Genomic DNA, 25,497 nt, shown 5'->3' on the forward strand with positions numbered 1-25,497 from the left:
AGAGGCGAGTGGACATAGGGAGGGGAGGAGATGGAGGGGGGAGGGGAGAGGTGGAAGCCGTGGACAGAGCGAGGGGAGGGGGGGAGGGGGGAGGAGGCCGAGTAGACAGAGTGAGGGGAGGAGATGGAGGGGGGAGGGGGATGAGGTCAAATGGACAGAGCGTGGGGAGGAGATGGCGGGGGGAGGGGGATGAGGCCGAATGGACAGAGCGTGGGGAGGAGATGCAGGGGGGGGGGGATGAGGCCGAATGGACAGAGCGAGGGGAGGAGGAGGAGGAGGAGGAGGAGACGGCAGTCGAGCAGGGAGAAAACATTTCTTCACACAGAGAGTGGGGAGTCTGTGGAATTCTCTGCCACAGAAGGTAGTTGAGGCCAGTTCATTGGCTATATTTAAGAGGGAGTTACATGTGGCCCTTTTTGCTAAAGGGATCAGGGGGTATGGAGAGAAGGCAGGTACAGGCTACTGAGCTGAATGATCAGCCATGATCATATTGAATGGCGGTGCAGGCTCGAAGGGCCGAATGGCCTACTCCTGCACCTATTTTCTATGTTTCTATGTTTCTATGAGTGGACAACAACAACAGCTGCATCAAGCGGACAATACGGTGGATGACGAAGGGCTTACTTGCGATTGGGGGTGGAGTTGGAAGCCGGGGCTCTAAGCGGTCAGGAGCCATGCATGGCAGGGTTGTTTCGGCAGATGCATCCGCTCTATCTAAAATCTGCTATAAAGGGGTCCATTAAAACGAGGGGTTACTATATATCAATTCCCTGACTCATGAAGTATAAGAAAATAACTGCAGATGCTGGTACAAATCGAAGGTATTTATTGACAAAATGCTGGAGTAACTCAGCAGGTCGGGCAGCATCTCGGGAGAGAAGGGAAACGTCACCCATTCGTTCTCTCCCGAGATGCTGCCCGACCTGCTGAGTTACTCCAGCATTTTGTGAATAAATACCCCTGACTCATGAAGACCTTTTTTTACCAACCTATTCACCTGTGACAACGCGTTCTGGGATCTGTATCCCTCTGTTTGGCAGAAGCTGCCTCCCCAGTGGCCGGTGCGTGATCAGCATTTCACTGCTTGGTCATGCACGGTGTGAAGGGATTGGAAAGGAACCATTTCTCTGCTCTGCCCGACCTTCTCTCGGCCTGAATCACCTGCATTTACTCAGGAAGCTGCATGAACCTGTTGCACGCGCTGGTAATAATCCATTTAATACAGAACCAACTGTTCATTTATTTACATTTCAGAGGTTAAGACCTTGCCTTCAGTCCACATCACCACTTCCTGCAACACAGAATCTGACCAAGAGATCAGCCTCCTCTGTCTGGTCAAGGACTACCAGCCTGAGATCATCAGTCAGACATGGTCCACCAGCAGTGGGGACATCACCACTGGAATCACAAAGTACCCACCAGTGTTGGGACAAAACAGCAAGTACACAATGAGCAGCTTGCTGCGAGTCCCTGCGGCAAATTGGAACAGTAATAACGTCTACATCTGCAAGGCAGGAGACAAGCCGGTGACAGCGACGATCCAGAAGCCTGAAAGTTAGTATGAGATTTTGTTGTCTATTTAAAGCTGATGATAAGACTGAAGTGGAAGCCTTTGTCGAACAATTCGAGTTATTCACAAAATGCTGGAGTAACTCAGCAGGTCGGGCAGCATTTCGGGAGAGAAGGAATGGGTGGCGTTTCGGGTCAAGACCCTTCTTCAGACTGATGTCAGGGGGGCGGGACAATGCAGGAGGAAGCTAATTAATTATTTTGCTCATTCATTCTCCTCCTCTCAGCCAGAGTGCTGCTGCTCAAGGAAAAAGACAGAATTTATATGTTGGGGAGGGGGGGGGGGGGGGGGGGGGGGGGGGGGGGGGGGGGGTGCACGGAGGAAGCATCTGCTCTTGATCTGCCTTGATCTGCCAACATTCTATCCACTGCTTTGTCTAATTCCTGCAGCTCTTTACCACCCAAACACTTCCCTCCAGACCAGCTGCTGTACACAGAGCCACACCTATTGTGCCCGTGCACAGTATGGAGATTTAAACCATCCTCACTCTTCCTGCACTTTCCCCTCGACCCTGCAGCCGACCCCTCACCAAGTGAAATCCAGTCTCCTTGTGGAAATGACATGAATCTGCATCCACTCTCTCTTTTAACCACTGCCTTCCAGTTCTGATCAGATCATTACTGTCATACTGTCAAAGTAAGTTACTCTTGTCCATCTGACCTCCTTTCGCCACTTAACTTAAAGTTGTGTAGGAAGGAACTGCAGATACTGGTTTAAAGCGAAGGTGAAAGGGAAAAGAGAGATACAGATGGTGATATGGAGAGATGTAGAACTACTAGACCAAGTGGACCCGTTGGGCGCAAGTCTCTCCTGCATTGGTGCAGCACCCTCTCCCTCCTCACCCCCCCCTCTCCTCTCACCCCTCCACTCCTCCCCCCTCCCCATACCCCTCTCCCCTCCCCCTCCCTCCACTCCCCTTCCCCAGCCCCTCCCCTCCCCCACCACTCCCCCCTCAAACACCTCCCTCCCTCCACTCCCCTTCCCCAGCCCCTCCCCTCCCCCACCACTCCCCCCTCAAACACCCCCCTCCCTCCATTCCCCTTCCCCAGCCCCTCCCCTCTCCCTCCCCTCCTCCCCATACCCCTCTCCCCTCCCCCTCCCTCCACTCCCCTTCCCAGCCCCTCCCCCACCACTCCCCCCTCAAACACCCCCTCCCTCCATCCCCCTTCCCCAGCCCCTCCCCTCTCCCTCCCCTCCTCCCCCACTCCCCTCAAACACCTCCCTCCCTCCACTCCCCTTCCCCAGCCCCTCCCCTCCCCCACCACTCCCCCCTCAAACACCCCCTCCCTCCACTCCCCTTCCCCAGCCCCTCCCCTCTCCCTCCCCTCCTCCCCATACCCCTCTCCCCTCCCCCTCCCTCCACTCCCCTTCCCCAGCCCCTCCCCCACCACTCCCCCCTCAAACACCCCCTCCCTCCACTCCCCTTCCCCAGCCCCTCCCCTCTCCCTCCCCTCCTCCCCCACTCCCCTCAAACACCCCCTCCCTCCACTCCCCTTCCCCAGCTCCTCCCCTCTCCCTCCCTCCCTCCCCCCTCCACACATCCCTCCCTCCCCCCTCCACACATCCCTCCTCCCTCCCTCCCTCCCTAGGATATAAATTTAAACTTTAAGATGTCAATAACTTAAAGAATATAACACCGATTTCAATGAAACTTCTTCCATTAGCACCAAAGGGATGACGGTGAGTAAGGTGGGCCTAAAATTGTTGCGCTATCGTGTACTGTTTTGGCTGTAGTTCAGGAACAAACAAACACGCAAACGAGAGTTTTAGTATGTAGATGGGTGGAAACGAGTTACAGACAAAGTTGAGGTTAAGGCAACTTAAAGTTGTAATTCCCAAACCTCCTGCCAATAGAAACAATTGTGTCTCATCTATTCCTGCTCACTGGAACCGGTGATGGCCGTGCTGTTCCTGTGTCTGCTCCAGCACACACTGAGATCACGGATGGTCTGTATGCCAGCCCCACTTACCCAGCTCCACTCTTATCACTGCAGAGTGGCCACACTGCTGGGGAAGCTTGGGTTCTAACCCAGCCTCCTAATCACAGCTCTGTCCAGCATCTCACTGTGGGATCCACCATATCAACACATCACCAGCATATCACCAGCATTGTGGGGAGGGCTGGTACTGGGCTAGGGGTGACTTGTACAAAAGGGACGGGTTGCATCTTAACAGCAGGGGGACAAACATTCTGGCAGGCAGGTTTGCTAGTGTGGCACCTGTGGCTTTAAACTAAGTAGTGGGGGGGAGGGGTTAACAAATTGTGAATATGAAGATGAGGTAAAAGGGAATACAGGAGATATTGCAAAAGACTCTCGGAAGAATGGGAACAGAAGTTCTAGAGGGGAAAAGAAATTAAGGGCAGGGCCAATTGTGACCGATGTGAGAGGGGAGGTAAATACAGAAGTTAAAGTGTTGTACTTAAATGTGCGTAGTATAAAAAATAAAGTGGATGAGCTTGAGGCTCAGTTAGTCATGGGCAAGTATGATGTTGTAGGGATCACTGAGACATGGCTACAAGAGGACCAGGGCTGGGAACTGAATATTCAGGGGTACACAACGTATAGAAAAGACAGACAGGTGGGCAGAGGGGGTGGGGTTGCTCTGATGATAAGGAATGATATTCATTCCCTTGCAAGGGGTGACATAGAATCAGGAGATGTTGAATCAGTATGGATAGAAATGAGAAATTGTAAGGGTAAAAAGACCCTAATGGGAGTTATCTATAGGCCCCCAAATAGTAGCCTCGACATAGGGTGCAAGTTGAATCAGGAGATAAAATTGGCGTGTCAAAAATGTAATGCTACGGTGGTTATGGGAGATTTCAACATGCAGGTAGACTGGGAAAATCAGGTTGGAAATGGACCCCAGGAAAGAGAGTTTGTAGAGTGCCTTCGAGATGGATTCTTAGAACAGCTTGTACTGGAGCCTACCAGGGAGAAGGCAATTCTGGATTTAGTGTTGTGTAATGATCCTGATCTGATAAGGGGACTAGAGGTAAAAGAGCCATTAGGAGGCAGTGATCACAACATGATAAGTTTTACTCCGCAAATGGAAAGGCAGAAGGGAAAATCGGAAGTGTCGGTATTACAGTATAGCAAAGGGGATTACAGAGGCATGAGGCGGGAGCTGGCCAAAATTGACTGGAAGGGGGCCCTAGCAGGGAAGACGGTAGAACAGCAATGACAGGTATTCCTGGGAATAATGCAGAGGTTGCAGGATCAATTTATTCCAAAGAGGTGGAAAGACTCTAAGGGGAGTAAGAGACACCTGTGGCTGACAAGGGAAGTCAGGGGCAGCATAAAAATTAAGGAGAGGAAGTATAACATAGCAAAGAAGAGTGGGAAGACAGAGGATTGGGACTCTTTTAAAGAGCAACAAAAGTTAACTAAAAAGGCAATACGGGGAGAAAAGATGAGGTACGAGGGTAAACTAGCCAATAATATAAAGGAGGATAGCAAAAGTTTTTTTAGGTACGTGAAGAGGAAAAAAATAGTCAAGGCAAATGTGGGTCCCTTGAAGACGGAAGCAGGGGAATTTATTATGGGGAACAAAGAAATGGCAGACGAGTTAAACCGTTACTTTGGATCTGTCTTCACTGAGGAAGATACACACAATCTCCCAAATGTTCTAGGGGCCGGAGAACCTAGGGTGATGGAGGAACTGAAGGAAATCCACATTAGGCAGGAAATGGTTTTGTGTAGACTGATGGGACTGAAGGCTCATAAATACCCAGGGCCTGATGGTCTGCATCCCAGAGTACTTAAGGAGGTGGCTCTAGAAATAGTGGAAGCATTGGAGATCATTTTTCAATGTTCTATAGATCCAGGATCAGTTCCTGTGGATTGGAGGATAGCAAATGTTATCCCACTTTTTAAGAAAGGAGGGAGAGAGAAAACGGGTAATTATAGACCAGTTAGTCTGACATCAGTGGTGGGGAAGATGCTGGAGTCAATTATAAAAGACGAAATTGCTGAGCATTTGGATAGCAGTAACGGGATCATTCCGAGTCAGCATGGATTTACGAAGGGGAAATCATGCTTGACAAATCTACCGGAATTTTTTGAGGATGTAACTAGGAAAATTGACAAGGGAGAGTCAGTGGATGTGGTGTACCTCGACTTTCAGAAAGCCTTCGACAAGGTCCCACATAGGAGATTAGTGGGCAAAATTAGGGCACACGGTATTGGGGGTAGGGTACTGATATGGATAGAAAATTGGTTGACAGACAGAAAGCAAAGAGTGGGGATAAATGGGTCCCTTTCGGAATGGCAGGCAGTGACCAGTGGGGTACCGCAAGGTTCGGTGCTGGGACCCCAGCTATTTACGATATACATTAATGACTTAGACGAAGGGATTAAAAGTACCATTAGCAAATTTGCAGATGATACTAAGTTGGGGGGTAGTGTGAATTGTGAGGAAGATGCAATAAGGCTGCAGGGTGACTTGGACAGGTTGTGTGAGTGGGCGGATACATGGCAGATGCAGTTTAATGTAGATAAGTGTGAGGTTATTCACTTTGGAAGTAAGAATAGAAAGGCAGATTATTATCTGAATGGTGTCAAGTTAGGAGTAGGGGGAGTTCAACGAGATCTGGGTGTCCTAGTGCATCAGTCAATGAAAGGAAGCATGCAGGTACAGCAGGCAGTGAAGAAAGCCAATGGAATGTTGGCCTTCGTAACAAGAGGAGTTGAGTATAGGAGCAAAGAAGTCCTTCTACAGTTGTACCGGGCCCTGGTGAGACCGCACCTGGAGTACTGTGTGCAGTTTTGGTCTCCAAATTTGAGGAAGGATATTCTTGCTATGGAGGGCGTGCAGCATAGGTTCACTAGGTTAATTCCCGGAATGTCGGGATTGTCGTATGTTGAAAGGCTGTAGCGATTGGGCTTGCATACACTGGAATTTAGTAGGATGAGAGGAGATCTTATCGAAACGTATAAGATTATTAAGGGGTTGGACACGTTAGAGGCAGGAAACATGTTCCCAATGTTGGAGGAGTCCAGAACAAGGGGCCACAGTTTAAGAATAAAGGGTAGGCCATTTAGAACTGAGATGAGGAAACACTTTTACAGTCAGAGAGTTGTTCATCTGTGGAATTCTCTGCCTCAGAAGAAAGTGGAGGCCAATTCTCTGAATGTATTCAAGAGAGAGCTGGATAGAGCTCTTAAAGATAGCGGAGTCAGGGGGTATGGGGAGAAGGCAGGAACGGGGTACTGATTGAGAATGATCAGCCATGATCACATTGAATGGCGGTGCTGGCTCGAAGGGCCGAATGGCCTCCTCTTGCACCTATTGTCTATTGTCCCAGACGCTGGGAGAGTGGAGTCCTACACTGTGGCTGAAGGAATCATGTAATAACAGATATTAAATATGTTACAGCTCATACACCTCCACAGCTCATCCCACTTGTTCCATCCCCGGAGGTTATCCACAATCAAACAACTGCTGTCCTGGGCTGCGTGATATCTGGATTCTCTCCTGACAATATTAAAGTTTCCTGGGAAAAATCTGGAGTTGTGCAAGAAGGCATTGTTCTCCCGTCCACTCCGAGAAGTAACGGTGGATTTCAAACAGTTGCTTACCTGCGGTTGCCTGTGGAGGAATGGACCAACAAACAGGAATATACTTGTGAAGTGAGCCACGAACCTTCCAGCTTCAGGAAAAGGATCAACATGAGATATCAAGAGGGTGAGTGGTGTCTGTGAATTTACTTACAGTATTAAACAATCTTACTGACATTTCAACCAAATTCCAGTCCCTGAGATCAGTCCTGTTGAGCGACGTATTATTTTCAGATTTTGCTTTTGCAATTTATGCCAATGCCTTCCACTAGTAATTCTAACTCATTCTGCAGGACATGGAGAGAGGAAGGTCACCAGTGTGTTTATTCTCACTCCTCTAGTTCCCTTTGTGTGCAGTGGTAAGAAAAATGGGGCAGTGAATAAACCACAGGTCCCATCTGACATCTGGAGAAAATCTCTCTTCCCTTCTCACTGTCTTCTTTGTGTTTGTTTCTCCAAATCCATCCCTTTCCACTGTTTCCGGAGAATCTGTTCTGTAGAATATTTTTTCATTGAAATGTAGGTGCCCTGGATTATTTTTGAACTCATCTCCACCCTCTTTAAAGTGTTGTCTGATCCTGGACAAAGTGAAGCAGTTGATCATGGTTGGCATAAACTCATGCTGATAAATACTGAGGACACAGACTGGGAATATGTGGATCTCCTGTTCTTCAACACAGGAGGGGAGGTGAAAATCTCTTAACACTTAAATCCATGAACCTTCCATTTCCAGGTGGAGAACGTCCCAGCTGTTCGAAGTGTATGCCGAAGTTCTTCTACCAGAGTAATCTCAATGTGACATTCTCAGATGGTTCTACCGGGCAGTATCATTGTTGGGGAGGAAAGTGTCAAATAAAGTAATTGGCTGCGTATGGAATTTGTCATTCTATTATTACAACCCATTGATAAGATTCAAACCCAACCCCTGGTATCCATTGGGATCAAAGTGTACCAGAGTGAGGACAAATATCCAATTCACGTTGCCACCCTCTCCCCTCCACTCATTGCCTGTATACTCATTCATTTGTGGACATTGCTGCTTCACATCCCAGTGCCACTGACTAGATTCCTTCATGCTCTGACTCCAGTCAGCAAGGACCACCCAGAGACCGCGAGGCAGGAGATGTTTAAGGTGAACTGTGTGAAATGTCAAAGTGGCTCAGTAAAAAATTGGGTGATCCTTTATAAAGGCAAACTGGTGAGGCAAGATGCAGGGTTCTTGAATCCAGAACCAGGGGCCACAGTTTAAGAATAAGGGGTACATTGAGAACGTAGATGAGGAAAAACTTTTTCAGTCAGAGAGTTGTAAATCTGTGGAATTCTCTGCCTCAGAAGGCAGTGGAGGCCAATTCACTGGATGCTTTCAAGAGAGAGCTCGATGGAGCTCTTAAAGATAGTGAAGTATGGGTAGAAGGTAGGAACAGGGTACTGATTGTAAATGATCAGCCATGATCACATTGAATGGCGATGCTGGCTCGAAGGGCCGAATGGCCTACTCCTGCACCTATTGTCTATTGGCTCTAATTGGTCTCCTGTCCTACACTGGCTTTGGATGAAAACTGGTTAGCACAAATTGCCATTTATTAAACCACCTCCTTCAGAAGGCAGTGGAGGTCGATTCTCTGGATGCTTTCAAGAGAGAGTTATAGTAGATAGAGCTCTTAAAGATAGCAGAGTCAAGAGATATGGGAAGAAGGCAGGAACGGGGTACTGATCGTGGATGATCAGCCACGATCACAGTTAATGACAGTGCTGGCTCAAAGGGCCAAATGGTCTACTCCTGCACCTATTGTCTATTGTCTCCCAAACACAGACCTCAGTCCAAGGGAGAAACTCAGGGAATGCAATGAATGTTGCAAGGAATGGACGTGGTTTTGTTATAATCATCCAAGGATAAGCAATACAAAATGTCTCTTGTGGAAGATACCAATATTTTACAGCATGGAGAGTAACCATACTCTGTCAGGTTTCATATGAAGCGATTTCCCCCCACACCGGGATGGTGGAACTACAAGACTGTCACTGATATGGGATGGGATTGACCATCTTGCAAAACCACATGTTCAACAATATCACATTGCAGATTAAAACAAGATTCACAAAGCAAGAACATTGTCCACTGTTAAACTAGGCTTACAAATTTCTGATGACACTGCAACAACTGTCATCCAGACGAATATCATGCACAGAACTATTTTTGAAAGGAATTTGCTCACCATTTTGCTTAAAGAAGGAGGGTTTGTGAAATAGACAACATCATACACTGACAAATGTCAGACAGACACAGTGTGTATGACCTCTGCTTTCTACGCAGCTGAAGGCTTTGACTCCCAGGCTCACTGAAAGTTTCAATTCTGATACAAACGCAATCAACCCTCCACAATAAGTGTTTGAGAGCACAAACACCTCATGTGGCCCAAAGTGACCGAGTGTGTAAACAGTGCACACACGAGAGTGAGCTGAGTGGAACTAGTCTTATGATTGTGTTTCAGAAGACACGTGGCAGTGCAGGTCAGGGGCAATGGATGAAGAATCATTCTCTTCCTCGCCCAGTGATTCTGTAGTGAAACGGGAAAGTACATCTAATGCAGAATTTCATCCCAATCTGCAGCAGGAGGGGACCTTGATACTTCTACGGATTTATGATTTGCTCTGCTGTTGCTGGATAGTCAGCCACTAATTTATTTCAGATAGTTGCTATCAATTACTGAAACGCCTCCAAGACTTCACTGGAGCACAGTCACACAAAACTGACATCAGCCTGTAGCCATTTTGCTACCGGTGTGGAGTTGTGTAGTGGCCAGAACAGATACGATGACATATTTCCTTCCGTGAAGTACAACAGTGAACTATCGACATGCTTCACCACCAACGGAAGCGTTTTACGTCAGAATGCATTAATAGAATTTAAATTCCCAGATCACGGGTTGGAATTTGAACTCATGTCACCAGATCGACAACTTCTGGATTCACATTTACTGTCACTCTTCATTTCAAGGAGGAGAGACGGGGAGATCTGCTGAGTGAGCTTTGGTGCTTGTGAGCAAGTGTGTGTAACATGACACAGCAAGTGATACAAAGGTGAAAGGAGTGCAGGCTTATGAGTGCCCAGGGTTGGAAGAATGCCACCTTTACTGAAGGTTGTGTGGGTGGTGAAGGTTTCAGAGATGGTGAGGGACATGGTCAGAGTAAGACTGGGATATCAGCATGTAACATTGTTAAACTGAGGGAATCCCAGGCTTGGCCCACAGGGAGAAAAGTTGCTTTTCTCATTCATGTTGCTCAGTATTACTAATTGATGCTGTAGGGGTTCCAAGCAAAGCATATATCAAATTGTGCTCCTGTAATGTACCAGCAGATCATGGTTCTGGGAAAGAGAGTCACATCCCTGTTGATGGGTCCTTTGATCTGTTTTTTTAGTCGAAATACCCAGCCTACTATTTAACACGAGTTTTTCTGCAATTCTATGTGCAATAAATCTAGCCAGTGACTACTTTGATCTGTCATTGATCAGTCTTTTATGTGATGACATAAAAATCTTAAAGTTTATTTATAAGACACCTATTTGGATTTCTGCCCTGGCTTTCCATTAGTAACAGATGAGTATCAACTAAAATTCTGAAGTTTTCCATTTCTGATCCACAGAATTGTCCGTCTTGATTAAAAACCCTGGCATAAAAGAGATTTGGATCAACAAGACCGCTACACTGGTGTGTACAGTGATCTGTACTGATTCGAGCCAGGTCCATGTCACCTGGAAGGTGGGAGGAAAGGAGAGAACTGAAGGAGTTGTGACCCGTACACCGAGCCGTGAAGGCACGCGAGACCCAGTTACCAGTGAACTCTGGACCAGTGTGGAAGAGTGGACCAGCGGGGTGGAGTTTGTGTGCTCCACCCAACGATCTCCATCATCCTCACCAGTGTCAGCACGGACCCACCATAACAAAGGTGGGAAACAGACCAGTGATTAAATGGCAATGAGAGAGAGAGGGTACAGAGAGGGTTTACAAGGATGTTGCCAGGGCTACAAGGTCTGAGGTATAGGGAGAGGTTGAGTGGGCTGGGACTCTATTCCTTGGAGCGTAGGAGGATGAGGGAATATCTTTTTGACGTGTGTAAAATCATGAGAGGAATAGATCGGGGAGATGCACAGTGTCTCTTGCCCAGAGTAGGTGAATTGAGTACCAGAGAACATACATTTAAGGTGAAGGGGAAACGATTTTATAGGAATCTGAGGGGTAACATTGTCACACAAAGGGTATTGGATGTATGAAACAAGCTGCCAGAGGAGGTAGTTGAGGCAGGGACTATCCTAACATTTATAAACAGTTAAACAAGTACATGGATAGGACAGGTTTGGAGGGATATGGACCAAACACGGGCAGGTGGGACTAGTTTAGATGGGACAGGTTGGCCGAGGTGGGCAAGTTGAGCTGAAGGGCCTGTTTCAACACCGTATCACTTTATGACTCTATGAGAGAGTTTAACATTTATTTTCCTCTGTTCCAGTTGAGCCAAAAAAACCTGAAGTCAGACTGCTGCTTCCAGCACACGAAGAGACCAAGCATAGCCACAAGGTCACCCTTGAGTGTGTGGTCTCTGGATTCTACCCAGACCTCATAAACGTCACTTGGAAGAAAGACGGCGCCCTGATCTCCATCAACACCAGCGCTACACCGACTGCTCTGGAGCAGGGCGGCACTTTCAGTGCCAGGTATTTCCTGACCGTGAGTACAGAGGATTGGAAGTCAGGCTCACGCTTCAATTGTACAGTGCATCATCACGCCTCCAACACCATCCTCACGAAGGACGTGAAGAACAGCCAAGGTAGGCTCCTGGGTTTCACCTCACTCTCCACATTGTTTGCTGTGTGCTGTAAACTGTGCCACACATGGGCAACACTGTAACATGGTGCAGTCCTGCTGTGGGCTTGTAAGTGAGTCTGGCCACAGAAATAATTGTATCTTTGACATTGCTTTAGTAACTTGAGGGCAATCCACGCCAGTTGACAGGCCAGACATGGTGGAGATCCACGATACTCTTCTTCCAAACGGGCTTTCCCTCTGCCTTTGTACTTAATGTGAGTGAGTGCCTCAGCTGTGACAGAATGTCCATCAGAGCAGCTCTCTCCCCGCCCCAGCGTGGCAATGTGTAGCAGTCTCTGCAGGCCAGCTGCAACACACAACATTCTGACAAAGCAGCAGCAGAGTTTAGTTACACCTCATGGATACAAACTGCATTTAAACAGTTGTGACTAAATGAAAGGACACAAAGTCGAGACCCTCTTCATTCCACTTGTGACTAAATAAAATATTGCCGGTGCTTACATTTTATAATATAAATTGAAGAACTTTCCGCTGACTGGTTAGCACGCAACAAAAACTTTACACTGTACCTCGGTGCACGTGACAATAAACTAAACTGAATTGAACATTTTGACCTCGAACATTAGCTCTATTTGCCTCTCCACAGAGGGTATTTTCTGCATTTGATTCAGTAAATAGCTGGTTAAAGGTTTGGTGATCACAAAACTGTCAAATAATGTCATAATCATAATCATAATCGTAATTTATTAGCCAAGTATGTTTTGCATCATACGAGGAATTTGATTTGCCATACAGTCATACCGAAAAAGCAACATGACACACAAAATACATAAAAGTTTGACATAAACATCCACCACAGCGGCTCCTCCACATTCCCCCCTGTGATGGAAGGCAATAAAGTCTTATCTTCGTTCCTCCTTCCCTCCCGCGGTCGGGGGAGTCGAACCATCCGCAGCCGGTGATCGAGCTCCCACGTCGGGGCAGTCTAGGCTCCCACATCGGGACGGTCAAAACTCCTGTGGCTTGGAGTTCCCCAAATCGGTCCCTAACCAGGGACCGTGAGCTTCACGATGTTAAAGTCCGCAGCTCCCGCAGGTTGGAGCACCAAAGGCCGACCCCTGGCAAAGGCATCGCCTGCTCCAAGATGTTAAAGTCCGCAGGCTCTGCGGTTTTGCAGCTCTAGAAGTCCCAAACAAGAGGCTGCCAACTCCACGATGTCAGGCCGCAGTGCGGACGGAGATACCACACGGAAAAAGTCGAGGAAAGAGATAAAAATAGTTTCCCCCACCCCCACAAATACAAACACTAAAGATAAGCTAAAACATACATTTTACAACAAACTAAAAACACAAAGAATGCAAAAGATGAAGACAGACAGTTGGCGAGGCAGCCATCGTGCGGCGATCCCCTGGTGGTCAACCTGTCCATTCACATTGTTCGGCAGGGTTTCCTTGTGGGATCAATAGGAAGCTTCATTCCTTCACCACTGTAGATAAATCTCTCTGATGTTGATGGACCGCCATATCATTTGGTGGAGATGAGCACGAAATGTTGGTGTTTCAGTGACAAGCTGCTCCATCAGGGAACGGTGACATGATAATTGTGATTTCTCCCAGATGAATGTCCAGATACCCGCCCCTCGGTCACTTTAAGCAAACCTTCCTTCGAAGAGATCTGGATGAACAAGACAGCCACCATTCTGTGTAAGGTGGTTCACAGTGATTTAGAGGGATTCAGGGTAACCTGGCAAGTGAATGGAATGAAGAGAGAAGACGGGGTAACACCTCTGGGTGAAGAGAGGATCGGAGGTGCAGACACCATCACCAGCGGACTGACGGTCCCCGCTGCAGAGTGGGAGAATGGGACTCTGTACACATGTGTGGTGGAGGACAAGAGTTTGCCAACGCCGGAGAGGAAATCCATCAAGAAGCAGACAGGTACGTGTGGACAGAGGTTGGTGCGAATCTAATCTGAGCAAATGGACTGATTTATCACATCCAGCATAGAAAATAATTGCAGGAGCAGGCCATTCGGCCCTTCGATCCTGCAAGCACATTCAATATGAGCACGGCTGATCATCCATATTCAGTACTCGCTTCCTGCATTCTCTCCATATCCCTTGATCTCTTTACCCCAAGAACTGTATCCAACTCATTCTTGCATTTCATTCACTGGATGAATTTAAAAAATAGTTAGATAGAGCTCTAGGGGCTAGCAGAGTCAAGGGATATAGGGAGAAGGCAGACACCGGTTACTGATTGTGGATGATCAGCCATGATTACAATGAATGGCGGTGCTGGCTCGAAGGGCCAGATGGCCTCCTCCTGCACCTATTTTCTATGTTTCTATATATTTAATAATTGGGCTTCAGTGCTGTCTGTGGCAGAGAATGCCCAGGTTCACCACTGTCTGGGTGAAGACATTTCTCCCCCTCTCACACCTACACAGCTTCACCCCAGACTGTCATCTCCTGGTCTGGATTCCCCAATATCTGAAACATGCTTCCTACGCCTCATCTGTCCAATCCAGTTAAGAATTCAATAGTTTCTATCAGATTCCTTCGGATTTTTCTGAACTCCAGTGGATATCTAATGGATATTAGGGTGGACTTACAGATGGTCAGAGAGTGTGAGGGACTAAAAGAAGACTAAGCTCTCCTGACCAACCACATCACTAAAATCCCAAGTGACCACGACACCGTCGCTCAAAACCACACTGGTTCCCACAACGTGAGCTGCTTTGATAGAGTCGAGGGAGAGGGATTTGCAGCTTTCACAAGCCGAGGTGCAGACTGAGTCAGGACTGGAAGGGCAGGGAGCTTAAGGCACAGACCAAAGTCCAGCAGATCATTTAAGCAGAAGGGAAGATGGAACAGACAGCACAGGACGAGGCAGGTCCAAGGACTGAGTTCCACTTTCTATAGAGTCTCTGCATTCAATGGTTCCTGTTGATGAACGAACAAATTTAAACTCACTGGAAGCTCTAGTTCAGTTTAGTTTCGAGATACAGTGCAGTAACAGGCCCTTTGGCCCACCAAGCCCGCGCCGACCAGCGATCCCACGCAGTCACGTACAAACTCCAAACAGACAGCACCCATAGTCGGGATCGAACCCCTGGTCTCTGGTGTTGTAAGGCAGCAATTCTACCGCTGCGCCACCAGGCAACTCTGTAAAATGTACCAGAGGCATGATTCTATTCCACACATCACTACAATGAGCAGAAAGGAAAAGCCTTTAGTTTCTGGTGAACTGAGGTCCCTCTGGATGTAAACGTTGTCCATGTCAGTATAAGATTAGAATGTGTTGGGGAAGTACAGAATTACCGACAGATTCAGTCTAACTCAGGTTCTCTCTGTTCCCAGATGGAGTTGTGACTCGTCCTCAAGTCTACCTTCTCCCCCCTTCGTTGGATGAGGTGGAGACGGATGAGACGGCCACCTTGACGTGCCTGGTCACCAAATTCTCTCCAGAAGACATCTATGTGGCCTGGATGGCCAACGACACCCTTCTGAAGACAGGGATCGTGAACCAGCCCGTGACCAAGGACACCAGAAATAGGTGGAACACCATGACCAGTCAGTTGAAGGTTTCTCCAGAGGAGTGGAACAGCGGCACCACGTTCTCCTGTGTGGTGGGACATGGGTCCATCACAACCAGCCTGTTCAGAAGCATCAATAAATCTCACAGCAAACCCACTCTGGTCAATGTCTCACTTGTTCTGACTGATAGCTTTAAATCTTGTGTATAACACCCCATGATTCATTTATAAAACACTTGTTTTGTTCATTTCTGGATTATTAACTGACCCAGAGGATGATGGGTTAGCTCCCTAATACTTCATCAAAATGTGAACCTTTGTAAATCATTTTTTTTAAAATCCGACACAAGAATCAAATTTTGCCACAGTCATAATTCACCACAAATGTCTGAGCTTCTGGATACTTTTACAGAACTTTTCTGCCATGTTTGATCAGATTTCAACCCTGTGTGGGATCACACGAGGTATTAAATCTATGTATGTGTCAATGTACCAATACAAGTTCAATAAATGTGATGTGAAAAAGGTTTTATGTGCGTGTTCCTGACTGGTGTGTTTTGGGTGGCAGTACATGAGTAACTTGGGATGTGAGGTGTGCACATTCTAGGAGAAGCACAGCAGCTTTCATGAGGTGACATTGCTCACCACTGAGCCACATATGATATCTGTGTCTAACCTGGGGGATGGTTATTTGAGGAGTCTCTGTTCACAGTCACTGTGCTGCTGCTCACTGGGTGGGTGTGCACGGATGATGTTAAATAAAAGAGACATCTATCTCATCATTGGTAACTGTTCTATTCCAATGGTACAAGTAAACATCTGCTTGTCAGTGCTTAAAGTAAATCTGTTCTTGAATCTGCTGGTATGTGCTTTCAAACTTCTGTATCTTCTGGAGAGGGGAGAAGAGAGAATGACTGGGATGTGAGGGTTCCTTGATGATGTTGGCTGCTTCCCCGAGGCAGCGTGAAGTGTCGATGGTGGAAGGAGTAAAAGTCTACGGTGGGGGATGCACTGCCCATTGAGTGGGCCGAGGGCTGTTTAGTTTGGGTTAGTTTAGTTTGGTTTAATTGTCACGTAGACCGAGGTACAGTGAAAATGCTCTTTGTTGCGTGCTAATCATTCAGCGGAAAGACTATATGATTACAATCAAGCCATCCACAGTATACAGATACATGACAAAGAGAATAACGTTTTGTGCAAGGTAATGTCCGAGCGTCTCCAGTGAGGTAGATGGTAGCTCAGGGCTAGTTGGTGAGGGGATGGTTCAGTTGCTTGATAACAGCTGGGAAGAAACTGTCCCTGAATGTGGAGGTGTGCGTTTTCACACTTCTATATCTTTTGCCTGATGGGATAGGATATAAGAGGGAGTGGCCAGGGTGCGACTCGTCCTTGGTTATGCTGCTGGCCTTGCCGAGGCAGCGTGAGGTATAAATGGAGTCAGTTTGTTTGTGTGATGGGCTGGGCTGCAACCACAATTCGCTGCAATTTCTTGGATGGAGCTGTTCCCAAACCGTGCTGTGATGCATCCTGATAAAATGCTTTCTATGGTGCATGGTGCACTAAAATTGAATACCAATAAAGAATTGAATAGCATGTAGTTTTATTTGTATTAGTGTTATTGTATTTGTATAAGTGTTGTGGAGAATGTATTGTGTTTGATTATAAGAAATTAGAGTGTGCGCATAATTTCAAGGGTCAAACTCTGTATAAATGTTGAGTGGAATTTCAGAGCAGTAGGTAACTGGGACTGTGCTGCTCTCCTTGTGCACAAGTCAATCTAGTGAGTCTGGAAAATGAATGCAAGTCGTCAGAGTCCAGTTGATCAACGACGACAACACCAGACCTTGTCCGGTTTGTAAGCTTTCTATTTCTCATCTGCAGAATTGTCTGTCTTTATCCAAAATCCCTCCACTGAAGAGATTTGGATCAACAAGACCGCTACTGTGGTGTGCATGGTAGTGGGTGCTGATCTGAGCCAAGTCCAAATCTACTGGCAAGTGAGCGGAAGGGAGAGAACTACAGGGGCTGTGACCTACCAACAGAGAGGGGAAAGGACCCAAGACAGAGTGATCAGTAAACTCCGGACCAGTGTGGAGGAGTGGACCAGTGGGGTGGAGGTCGTGTGCTCTGCCCAACGATCTCCATCATCATCACCAGTGTCCGCACGGACAGAAAGTGCCAAAGGTGGGCAAGAGATCAGCAAAGATATGGCCAACATTAGTTACCATGAGCAAGGGAGTTTAACATCTACTTTGCTCCTCTGTTCCAGTTGAGACTAAAAGTCCCAAGGTCAGACTGCTGCCTCCAGCTCACCAAGAGACCAAGCGTGACAACGCAGCCCCCCTCGAGTGTGTGCTCTCTGGTTTCTACCCGGACCTCATTAACGTCACTTGGGAGAAAGACGGAGCCCCGATCTCCGCCAGCACCAGCACCACACCGACTGCTCTGGAGCAGGGGGGGACTTTCAGTGCCAGCCACTTCCTGACTGTGAGTTCAGAGGATTGGAAGAAAGGCTCAGTCTTCAGCTGTACAGTGTCTCATCCCCCCTCGAACACCAGTATCAGCCGGAAAGTGAAAAGCTTTCAAGGTAAAATGCTGGGATTCACTCGAATGATCACATCTTTTGCAAAATAGGGCGCAGCAAGTTTAGCACTGTAGGACAGTGTTGCAGTGTGTGTGTGTGTGTGTGATAACCAAGAGCCCAAGACTAGGACACAACGCAATTTACTTGTGTGATTTCATAACTTCAGCTTCTTCCAAAACACCTCGGCAGCCAGGCCAGTGAAGACCAAGCCTGCTGTTCTTCAAAATTAGTGTCACAGGGTCAGTCCACTCATTGTTGTAGGTCCCCTGTGTGTGGCATCTCATTTAGCCAACCAGTTGTCTTCTGTAAATTTGAAGAGTGGGGTCGAGTATTTGTATTTGTACAATTGTTTGTTCACACTGGAAAAGAGGTCCATCAGAAAGTCCATTGTGTGGATGGAGCTCGGTACAATCATGTTGGCATTGGAGTGATCATGGAGTCATAGATTTATACAGCACGGTAACAGGCCCTTCGGCTCAGCTTGCCTGTGCCAACCAAGGTGCCCGATCTACACTCGTCCCATCTGCCCATGTTTGGCCCAAATCACTAATCATCTCAAGTTCATAAGTGATAGGAGCAGAATTAGGCCATTTGGCCCATCAGGTCTACTCTGCCATTCAATCATGGCTGATCTATCTCTCCTTCCCAACCCCATTCTGCTGCCTTCCCCCCTTAACCCGTGACGCCCACACTGATCAAGAATCTATCAATCACTGCTCTAAAAATATCTCCTGACTTGGCCTCCACAGCCTTCTGTGGCAATGAATTCCACAGATTCACCACCCTCTGACTAAAGAAATTCCTCCTCATCTCCTTCCTAAAGGTTCGTCCTTTAGTTCTGAGGCTATGGTCTTAGACTCTCGCACAAGTGGAAACACCCTCTCCACATCCATTCTATCTAGGCCTTTTTTCACTGTTCGTCCTATCCATGTACCTGTCCAAATAACTTTTTAACATTGTTATAGTTTCTGCCTCAACTACCTCCTCCTGCAGCACACTCCATGTACCCAGTGCCCTCTGTGTGAAAAATGTACCCCTCAGATTACCATTAAATCTGTCCCCCCCCCCCCCCCTCACCTTAAACCCATGTCCAATGGTTCTTGATTCCCCTACTCTGGGTGAATGTGCCTGTGCATCTGTGTGTCTCACCAGCTCCTGCATTCTGTCAAATTATGGTTATCTCCTCTTTTAGACTATAGACAATAGGTGCAGGAGTAGGCCATTCGGCCCTTCGAGCCAACACCACCATTCAATGTGATCATGGTTGATCATTCTCAATCAGTACCCTGTTCCTGCCTTCTCCCCATACCCCCTGACTCCGCTATCCTTAAGAGCTCTATCTTGCTCTCTCTTGAATGCATTCAGAGAATTGGCCTCCACTGCCTTTCATATTGGGCCGATAGTAACAAGACCAGGTTGTGGTTAGTTGAGCAGTTGGTATTCTTGAGGAAAGGGAATGTCTCTCCAGAAAGTTACTGCTACTCAGTGTCGCGTGCAGACTGCTGTTCCAGGGTTCACAGTGTGAACTGGGTTGTGACTGTAACATTCTGCACAACTCCCAACACTTTGTTTAGTTTAGTTTAGAGATACAGCGCAGAAACAGGTCCTTCGGCTCATCGGGTCTGCGCCGACCAGCGATCTCTGCACACTAACACCATCCTACATAAACTATGGACAACTTACAATTTTAACGACGCCAATTAACCTACAAACCTCTATGACTTTGGAGTGTGGGAGGATACTGATGGACAGGGAAGGATTTGTGTTCATCTTTGCGAATGGTTCTGGTTCTGATTGATTACTGCGCAAACACTTCATAAGTGGTTATCTCATGCAGGTTGCATGTGATCAACTCATTCAGAAAGTGGAAAGATACAGAAAGAAGGGCCAGTGATGAGCTTTGCCTGTGGCAATGTGTTCAGCTCAATGTGTGTGGACCATACCCAAAGAGGAGATACTGGCTCACAGGGAGGGTTGAACAGACCTGGACTCGCCAGGATAAATTACAAAGTGAGATGATGCTGAATAAGTTGTAATTTAGAAGGCTAAAGGAAGATCTGTTCAATGTTTTCACAAAGTTAATTGGAACCAACAGAATAGATTATCCTCAGATGATCTATTTGCACACCTCCACATTCAGGGACAGTTTCTTCCCAGCTGTTATCAGGCAACTGAATCATCCAACCACATCAAGGGAACAGTCCTGAACTACTATCTACCTCATTGGTGACCCTCGGACTATCTTTGATCGGACTTTACTGGCTTTACCTTGCACTAAACGATATTCCCTTATCTTGTATGTATACACAGTAAATGACTCATTTATACAAGTGTTTTGTCTTTCCGCTGACTGGTTAGCACGCAACAAAAGCTTTTCACTGTACCTCAGTGCACGTGACAATGAACTAAACTAACTAACTAGATGAGGAGGGATTATTTTTTAGTTATGTACAGTGCTCCCTGGGTTACAAATGATCCACCTGATTTGTGGAAATCCAACTTTATACAAAGTACACGGTCTAGATGTTAGAGGCAGCCATGTGTTCCTGTCATCCTGTTGTCATCATTTAATTCAGACAGTGTTGATCTGTTGATCCTCAGAGCAAACTAACTGTCTCACCTTCCCATTTGTTTTGCAGCCGGCACAGACTTGACGGGAGAGGAAGGAAAGGAGGAACTGGGGGACTTGGATGGAGATGACAATGTGCTTACAGTTGCTGCCTTCGCCATTCTGTTCATTATCAGTTTCCTCTACAGTACCTTCGTCACGGTTGTCAAGGTAACAATGACCAAGGACAGAGATACTTTGTGACCCCCACACTTTTACCGTCCATTCCTCACCACACTGTGTTCTCTACTCTGGAATCCTCACCACACCAGTCAACAGATGATGCAGTCTGGGACCCTTCACATCCCCCTGCTCTTTGAACCTTTCCTCTTTACTCCTGTCCTCTGGGACTTGGTACAGCAAACATTCATGGAATGTTGGGTATTTGGGGCAATGACGCTGGGCTCAAACAAGGAAATCAAACAAACGTATTCATGTAAAATGTTGGGTGGCACGAAGGCGCAGCTGTAGAGCTGCTGCCTCACAGCGCCAGAGACACGGGTTTGATCCTGACTACGGGTGCTGTCTGTACGGAGTTTGTACGTTCTCCCCGTGATTTGCGTGGGTTTTCTCTGAGATCTTCGGTTTCCTCCCAAACTCCAAAGATGTACAGGTTTGTAGGTTAATTGGCTTGGTGTAAATGTAAAAAAATTGTCTCTCAGGTGGTGTTAATGTGCAGGGTCGGTCTCGGTGGGCTGAAGGGCCTGTTTCCATGCTGTATCACTAAACTACAACTAACAGGGTACTCAGTATCTGAAACCTGAGCCCAAGTATGGCACCTCTCTTAAGCCCACAACTGGTATTCAGACTGTGTATCCGTTAGAGTTGACCTCGGCCACTAATGAAAGACCACCTGTCCATGAGGGTCCATCTCATACAATATGCACAGACCACCAATCCTCGAGGGTCCTAGAAAAGGTGCAGACCCCCTGTCCATGAGGGTCCATCTCCGAGGTTAAGGACAGACTGTCTGTTATTTAGTTGCCTGTCGCTACAGATTACCATCTGTGCTGCACCTTGCCACACACAACATCTGACTTTCCCGTGTATGTTACAGGTGCAGCGATGACCGGCCGCCACACACGCCACATTCACACAAGAGATCGCCATGCTGCTGCTGACGTTGGCAAATGGAGTCTTCCTCTCATTCACTCACACGGCAATCCGAGGCTACTGCACTGCAAACGCTCATTTCAGGAGATAAACTTGGAAATGCACTGGGGATGCTGGGGATGAAACAGGTTGGGCCTGAGGGGGGGGGGGGGGGGACAGGAGAGGACATTACAGTGGGAAAATGTATGAGACACTGGAGTGGGTGGCATTGAGGAGTGGGAGAGGAAGGCAGGATTAATGTTTGGGAAAGGGGAGCAGGGGATGGGAATGTGATGAGTGAAGGAGAAGAGGGGAGTGTGGGAGTGGGGGGGATGCACTGATATTGTGGAGAAAGAAGGGGGCAGGGGGAGGGGAGAAGGAACATGAAGCAATGTGGTGCTTGGGGACTTGCTAAATCATTGTTGTAAATCAGATGTTGTTTAACTCATTTTCTGCAGCTTATTTTTAATTCTTTCTGCTGAAGTGCATGTTTTCATTTGAAATTAGATACATAAATAAAAGAAAATAACAAGAACATGAAATGTTTGGAGTTGATAAGACTGAGGGCAGCAATCTGCCCATCACTGTTCACTCATCACTGTGGGGACTTCAGCTCAATGCACCAATAAACCAGATACTGGGCTGCCTCAGAAGGCAGTGGAGGCCAATTCTCTGGATGATTTCAAGAGAGAGTTCCTAATGATAGTAGAGTCAGGGGATATGGGGAGAAGGCAGGAACGGGGTACTTATTGTGAATGATCACCCTTGATCACATGGAATGGCGGTGCTGGCTCGAAGGGCCGAATGGCCTACTCCTGCACCTATTGTCTATTGCCTATTGTAAAACACATCAGGCGAGGAATACGTGGACAGGTTCAGAATAGGATACAACAGGTACTGACGAATCAACACCAGCACCTGATCCAAATGGCATAAGTCTGAGGGCCAGACATTGCAGGAAAGCACAGGGGGGCAGGTATTGCAGGAACAGACCCCAGGGAAAAGACATTGGGGATATGACCAGACAATGGTGGGGCTGCGGGGAGTGTTGTGGATCAGAGGGATACAGGAGTGCAGGTGCATGGTTCCTTGAAGGTGGAGTCGCATGTAGATAGGGTGGTCAAAAAGGCTTTTGGCACATTGGCCTTCATCAGTCAGAGTATTGAGTATAGAAGTTGGGAGGTCTTGTTGTAGTTTGAAAGACGTTGATGGGACCACATTTAGAGTTTGTGTCCGGTTCTGGACACAATGTTATAGGAAAGATGTCAACAAGCTGGAAAGGCTACAGAGAAGATTTATGAGTATGTTGTCAGGATACCAGGGTCTGCTATATGGAGAGATTGAGTAAGCTGGGGCTCTATTGCTTGGAGCGCAGGAGTTTCAGGTGTGATCTTATAGAGGTGTATAAAATCATGGGAGGAACAGATCAGGTAGATACACAGTCTCTTGCCCAGAGTAAGGGAATCAAGGACCAGAAGACATAGGTTTAACATGAAGGGGAAAAGATTTATATAGGAATCTGAGGGATATGTTTTTCACACAAAGGGTGGTGGGTGTATGGAACAAGCTGCCAGAGGAGGTAGTTGAGGCAGGGACTATCCCAATATTTAAGAGACAGTTGGACAGGTACATGGATAGGACAGGGTTGGAGGGATATGGCCCAAACAGGCAAGTGGAACTAATGTGGATGGGACACAAAATGCTGGAGTAATTCAGCAGGTTAGGCAGCAACCGGATTGTCTACCGTCGATTTAAACCAGCATCTGCAGTTTTTATTTCCTACTAATGTAGATGGGACATGGAAACAATTCATGAAATCAATATTTGTACCACTAGGTTGTAAGCTGTCCAAGTGAAATATGAGATGCTGTTCCTCCAATTTGCATTTAGTCTCACTCTGACAGTGCAGGAGGCCCAGGACAGAAATGTCAGTGTGGGAATGGAAAGGGGAATTAAAGTGTTTGGCAACCGAGAGATCAGGTAGGTCCAGGCTGACTGAGCGAAGGTGTTCAGCGAAACGATCGCCGAGTCTACGTTTGGTCTCGCTGATGTAAAAGAGTCCACACCTTGAACAGTGGAAACAGTAGATGAGGTTGGAGGAGGTGCAAGTGAAGTGAACCAGCATTTATTTCCTGGCCCCAACCACATTTGAACTGGGTGTTTCCCTGGGCCATTTCAGTGCAGGTAAGGGTCAGCTACTTTACTGGGGGCCTGGAGTCATATAAAGACCAGAGCAGGTGAAGTCAACAGGTGAAGTCAACAGGTGCTCTTCCTCGAAGCTGAAGTTATCGGTTTAGACATTTCCCGATGTCACAGCAACAGACACAGGCCTTTAATTGCACAGATTTAATGAACTGACTTTAAACTCCTCACCACCGTGGTGTGATGGGAACACATTCTCCAGATCACAGACCCAACTTCTGAATTATATCATTCACTGAAACATTGTGCCAGTGTATCCCTACAGAACCACAATACAGAGAGGCCAACAATACAGACCAGTGTTAATACTACAGAGCATACCCATCCCACTCACACTGCCTTTGCACAACACCTTCATTCAATCTATCTCCTTGTACTCTCTCTTTTTCTCTCCTGCTCCATAGACTGACATTCCCAATGATTCCTCTGCCTTCCACTTTATCACACACTGCAACAGTCTGCCTTTTTCACTCAATTATACATCTTTCCCTCTCCTCTCTCTCTGTCTATCTCTCTGTGTCTGTCTGTCTCTGTCTGTCTGTCTCTCACTGTCTCACTTTCTCTCACTCTGTCTCTGTTTCTCTGCCTCTGTTTTTCTGTCTGTCTCTCACTCTTTCTCTCTGTCTCTCTCTTTCTGTGTCGCTGTCTTTGTCTCTCTGTCTTGTCTCTCTCTGTCTCTGTCTCTCAACAAGATGACATCTTCCATGTTCCCCAGCAGCATGGTGACAGCAGCCAACAGACAGCATCTGTTGCTCAGCACCCACACTCCCTCCCACCCTCAGTCTATCTGATTTACCCCGAAGCTAGACACAAAATGCTGGAGTAAATCAGCGGGACAGGCAACCTCTCTGGAGAGGAATGGGTGACGTTTTGGGTCGAGACCCTTCTTCTCAAGAGTTAGATTTAGCTCTTAGGTCTAAGGGAATCAAGGGAGATGGGGAAAAAGCAGGAACAGGGTACCAATTTTGGATGCTCAGCCATGATCATATTGAATGGCGGTGCTGGCTCAAAGGGTATATTTTGTGCTGATTCAGATTATAACTGTGGCAATTTGGTAAGGCAACTGTGCCAACTTTAACATCTTGTAAACAAAGATCACAGGTTCGGTGCCCATAATTACTTCCCTTTAACTGGGGGGCAGAGTGGTGCAGCAGGTGGAGTTGCTGCCTCATGGACTCAGGGACTATCCTGACCTCAGGTGCTGTCTGTGAAACTTGCACATTCTCCCTGTGACCGCGTGAGCTTTGTCCAGGTGCTCTGGATTCCTCCCACATCCCAAAGACATACGGGTTTGTAGGTTAGTTAACAAGTTAACTAGGTTATCCCACTTTCTTATCTATTCCCTACACACCAGGATAATTTATAAAAACTATGGTCAGCGTGGACTTGGTGGGCAGAAGGGCATGTTTCCCCACAATGGGGAATTAGGGGAGGGCACCAGTAAATAGGGAATTAAAGGCACCAGTAAATGGGGAATTAGGGGAGGGCACCAGTAAATAGGGAATTAGAGGAGGGCA

The 25,497-nt window shown here is 47.2% G+C and overlaps 2 gene segments (V, D, J or C); both read left to right on the forward strand.

Annotated features, from left to right (window-relative positions):
* Positions 1-1,254: 1,254 nt before the first annotated feature.
* Positions 1,255-16,023, forward strand: LOC144591266 (Ig heavy chain C region-like; the record flags this gene model as incomplete). The annotated part of the segment is given in 6 exon segments: positions 1,255-1,554; positions 6,950-7,258; positions 10,777-11,079; positions 11,641-11,958; positions 13,574-13,894; positions 15,319-16,023. Coding segments are annotated over 6 exon segments (1,937 nt in total), but the record flags the coding sequence as incomplete, so codon positions are not given.
* Positions 16,024-16,144: 121 nt separating this feature from the next.
* Positions 16,145-21,913, forward strand: LOC144591267 (immunoglobulin heavy constant gamma 2-like). The segment is given in 4 exon segments: positions 16,145-17,678; positions 17,764-18,081; positions 20,718-20,857; positions 21,744-21,913. Coding segments are annotated over 4 exon segments (702 nt in total).
* The last annotated feature ends 3,584 nt before the right edge of the window (positions 21,914-25,497 follow it).

The sequence above is a fragment of the Rhinoraja longicauda genome, unplaced genomic scaffold (genome assembly GCF_053455715.1).
Source record: "Rhinoraja longicauda isolate Sanriku21f unplaced genomic scaffold, sRhiLon1.1 Scf000773, whole genome shotgun sequence".
Taxonomy (NCBI): domain Eukaryota; kingdom Metazoa; phylum Chordata; class Chondrichthyes; order Rajiformes; family Arhynchobatidae; genus Rhinoraja; species Rhinoraja longicauda.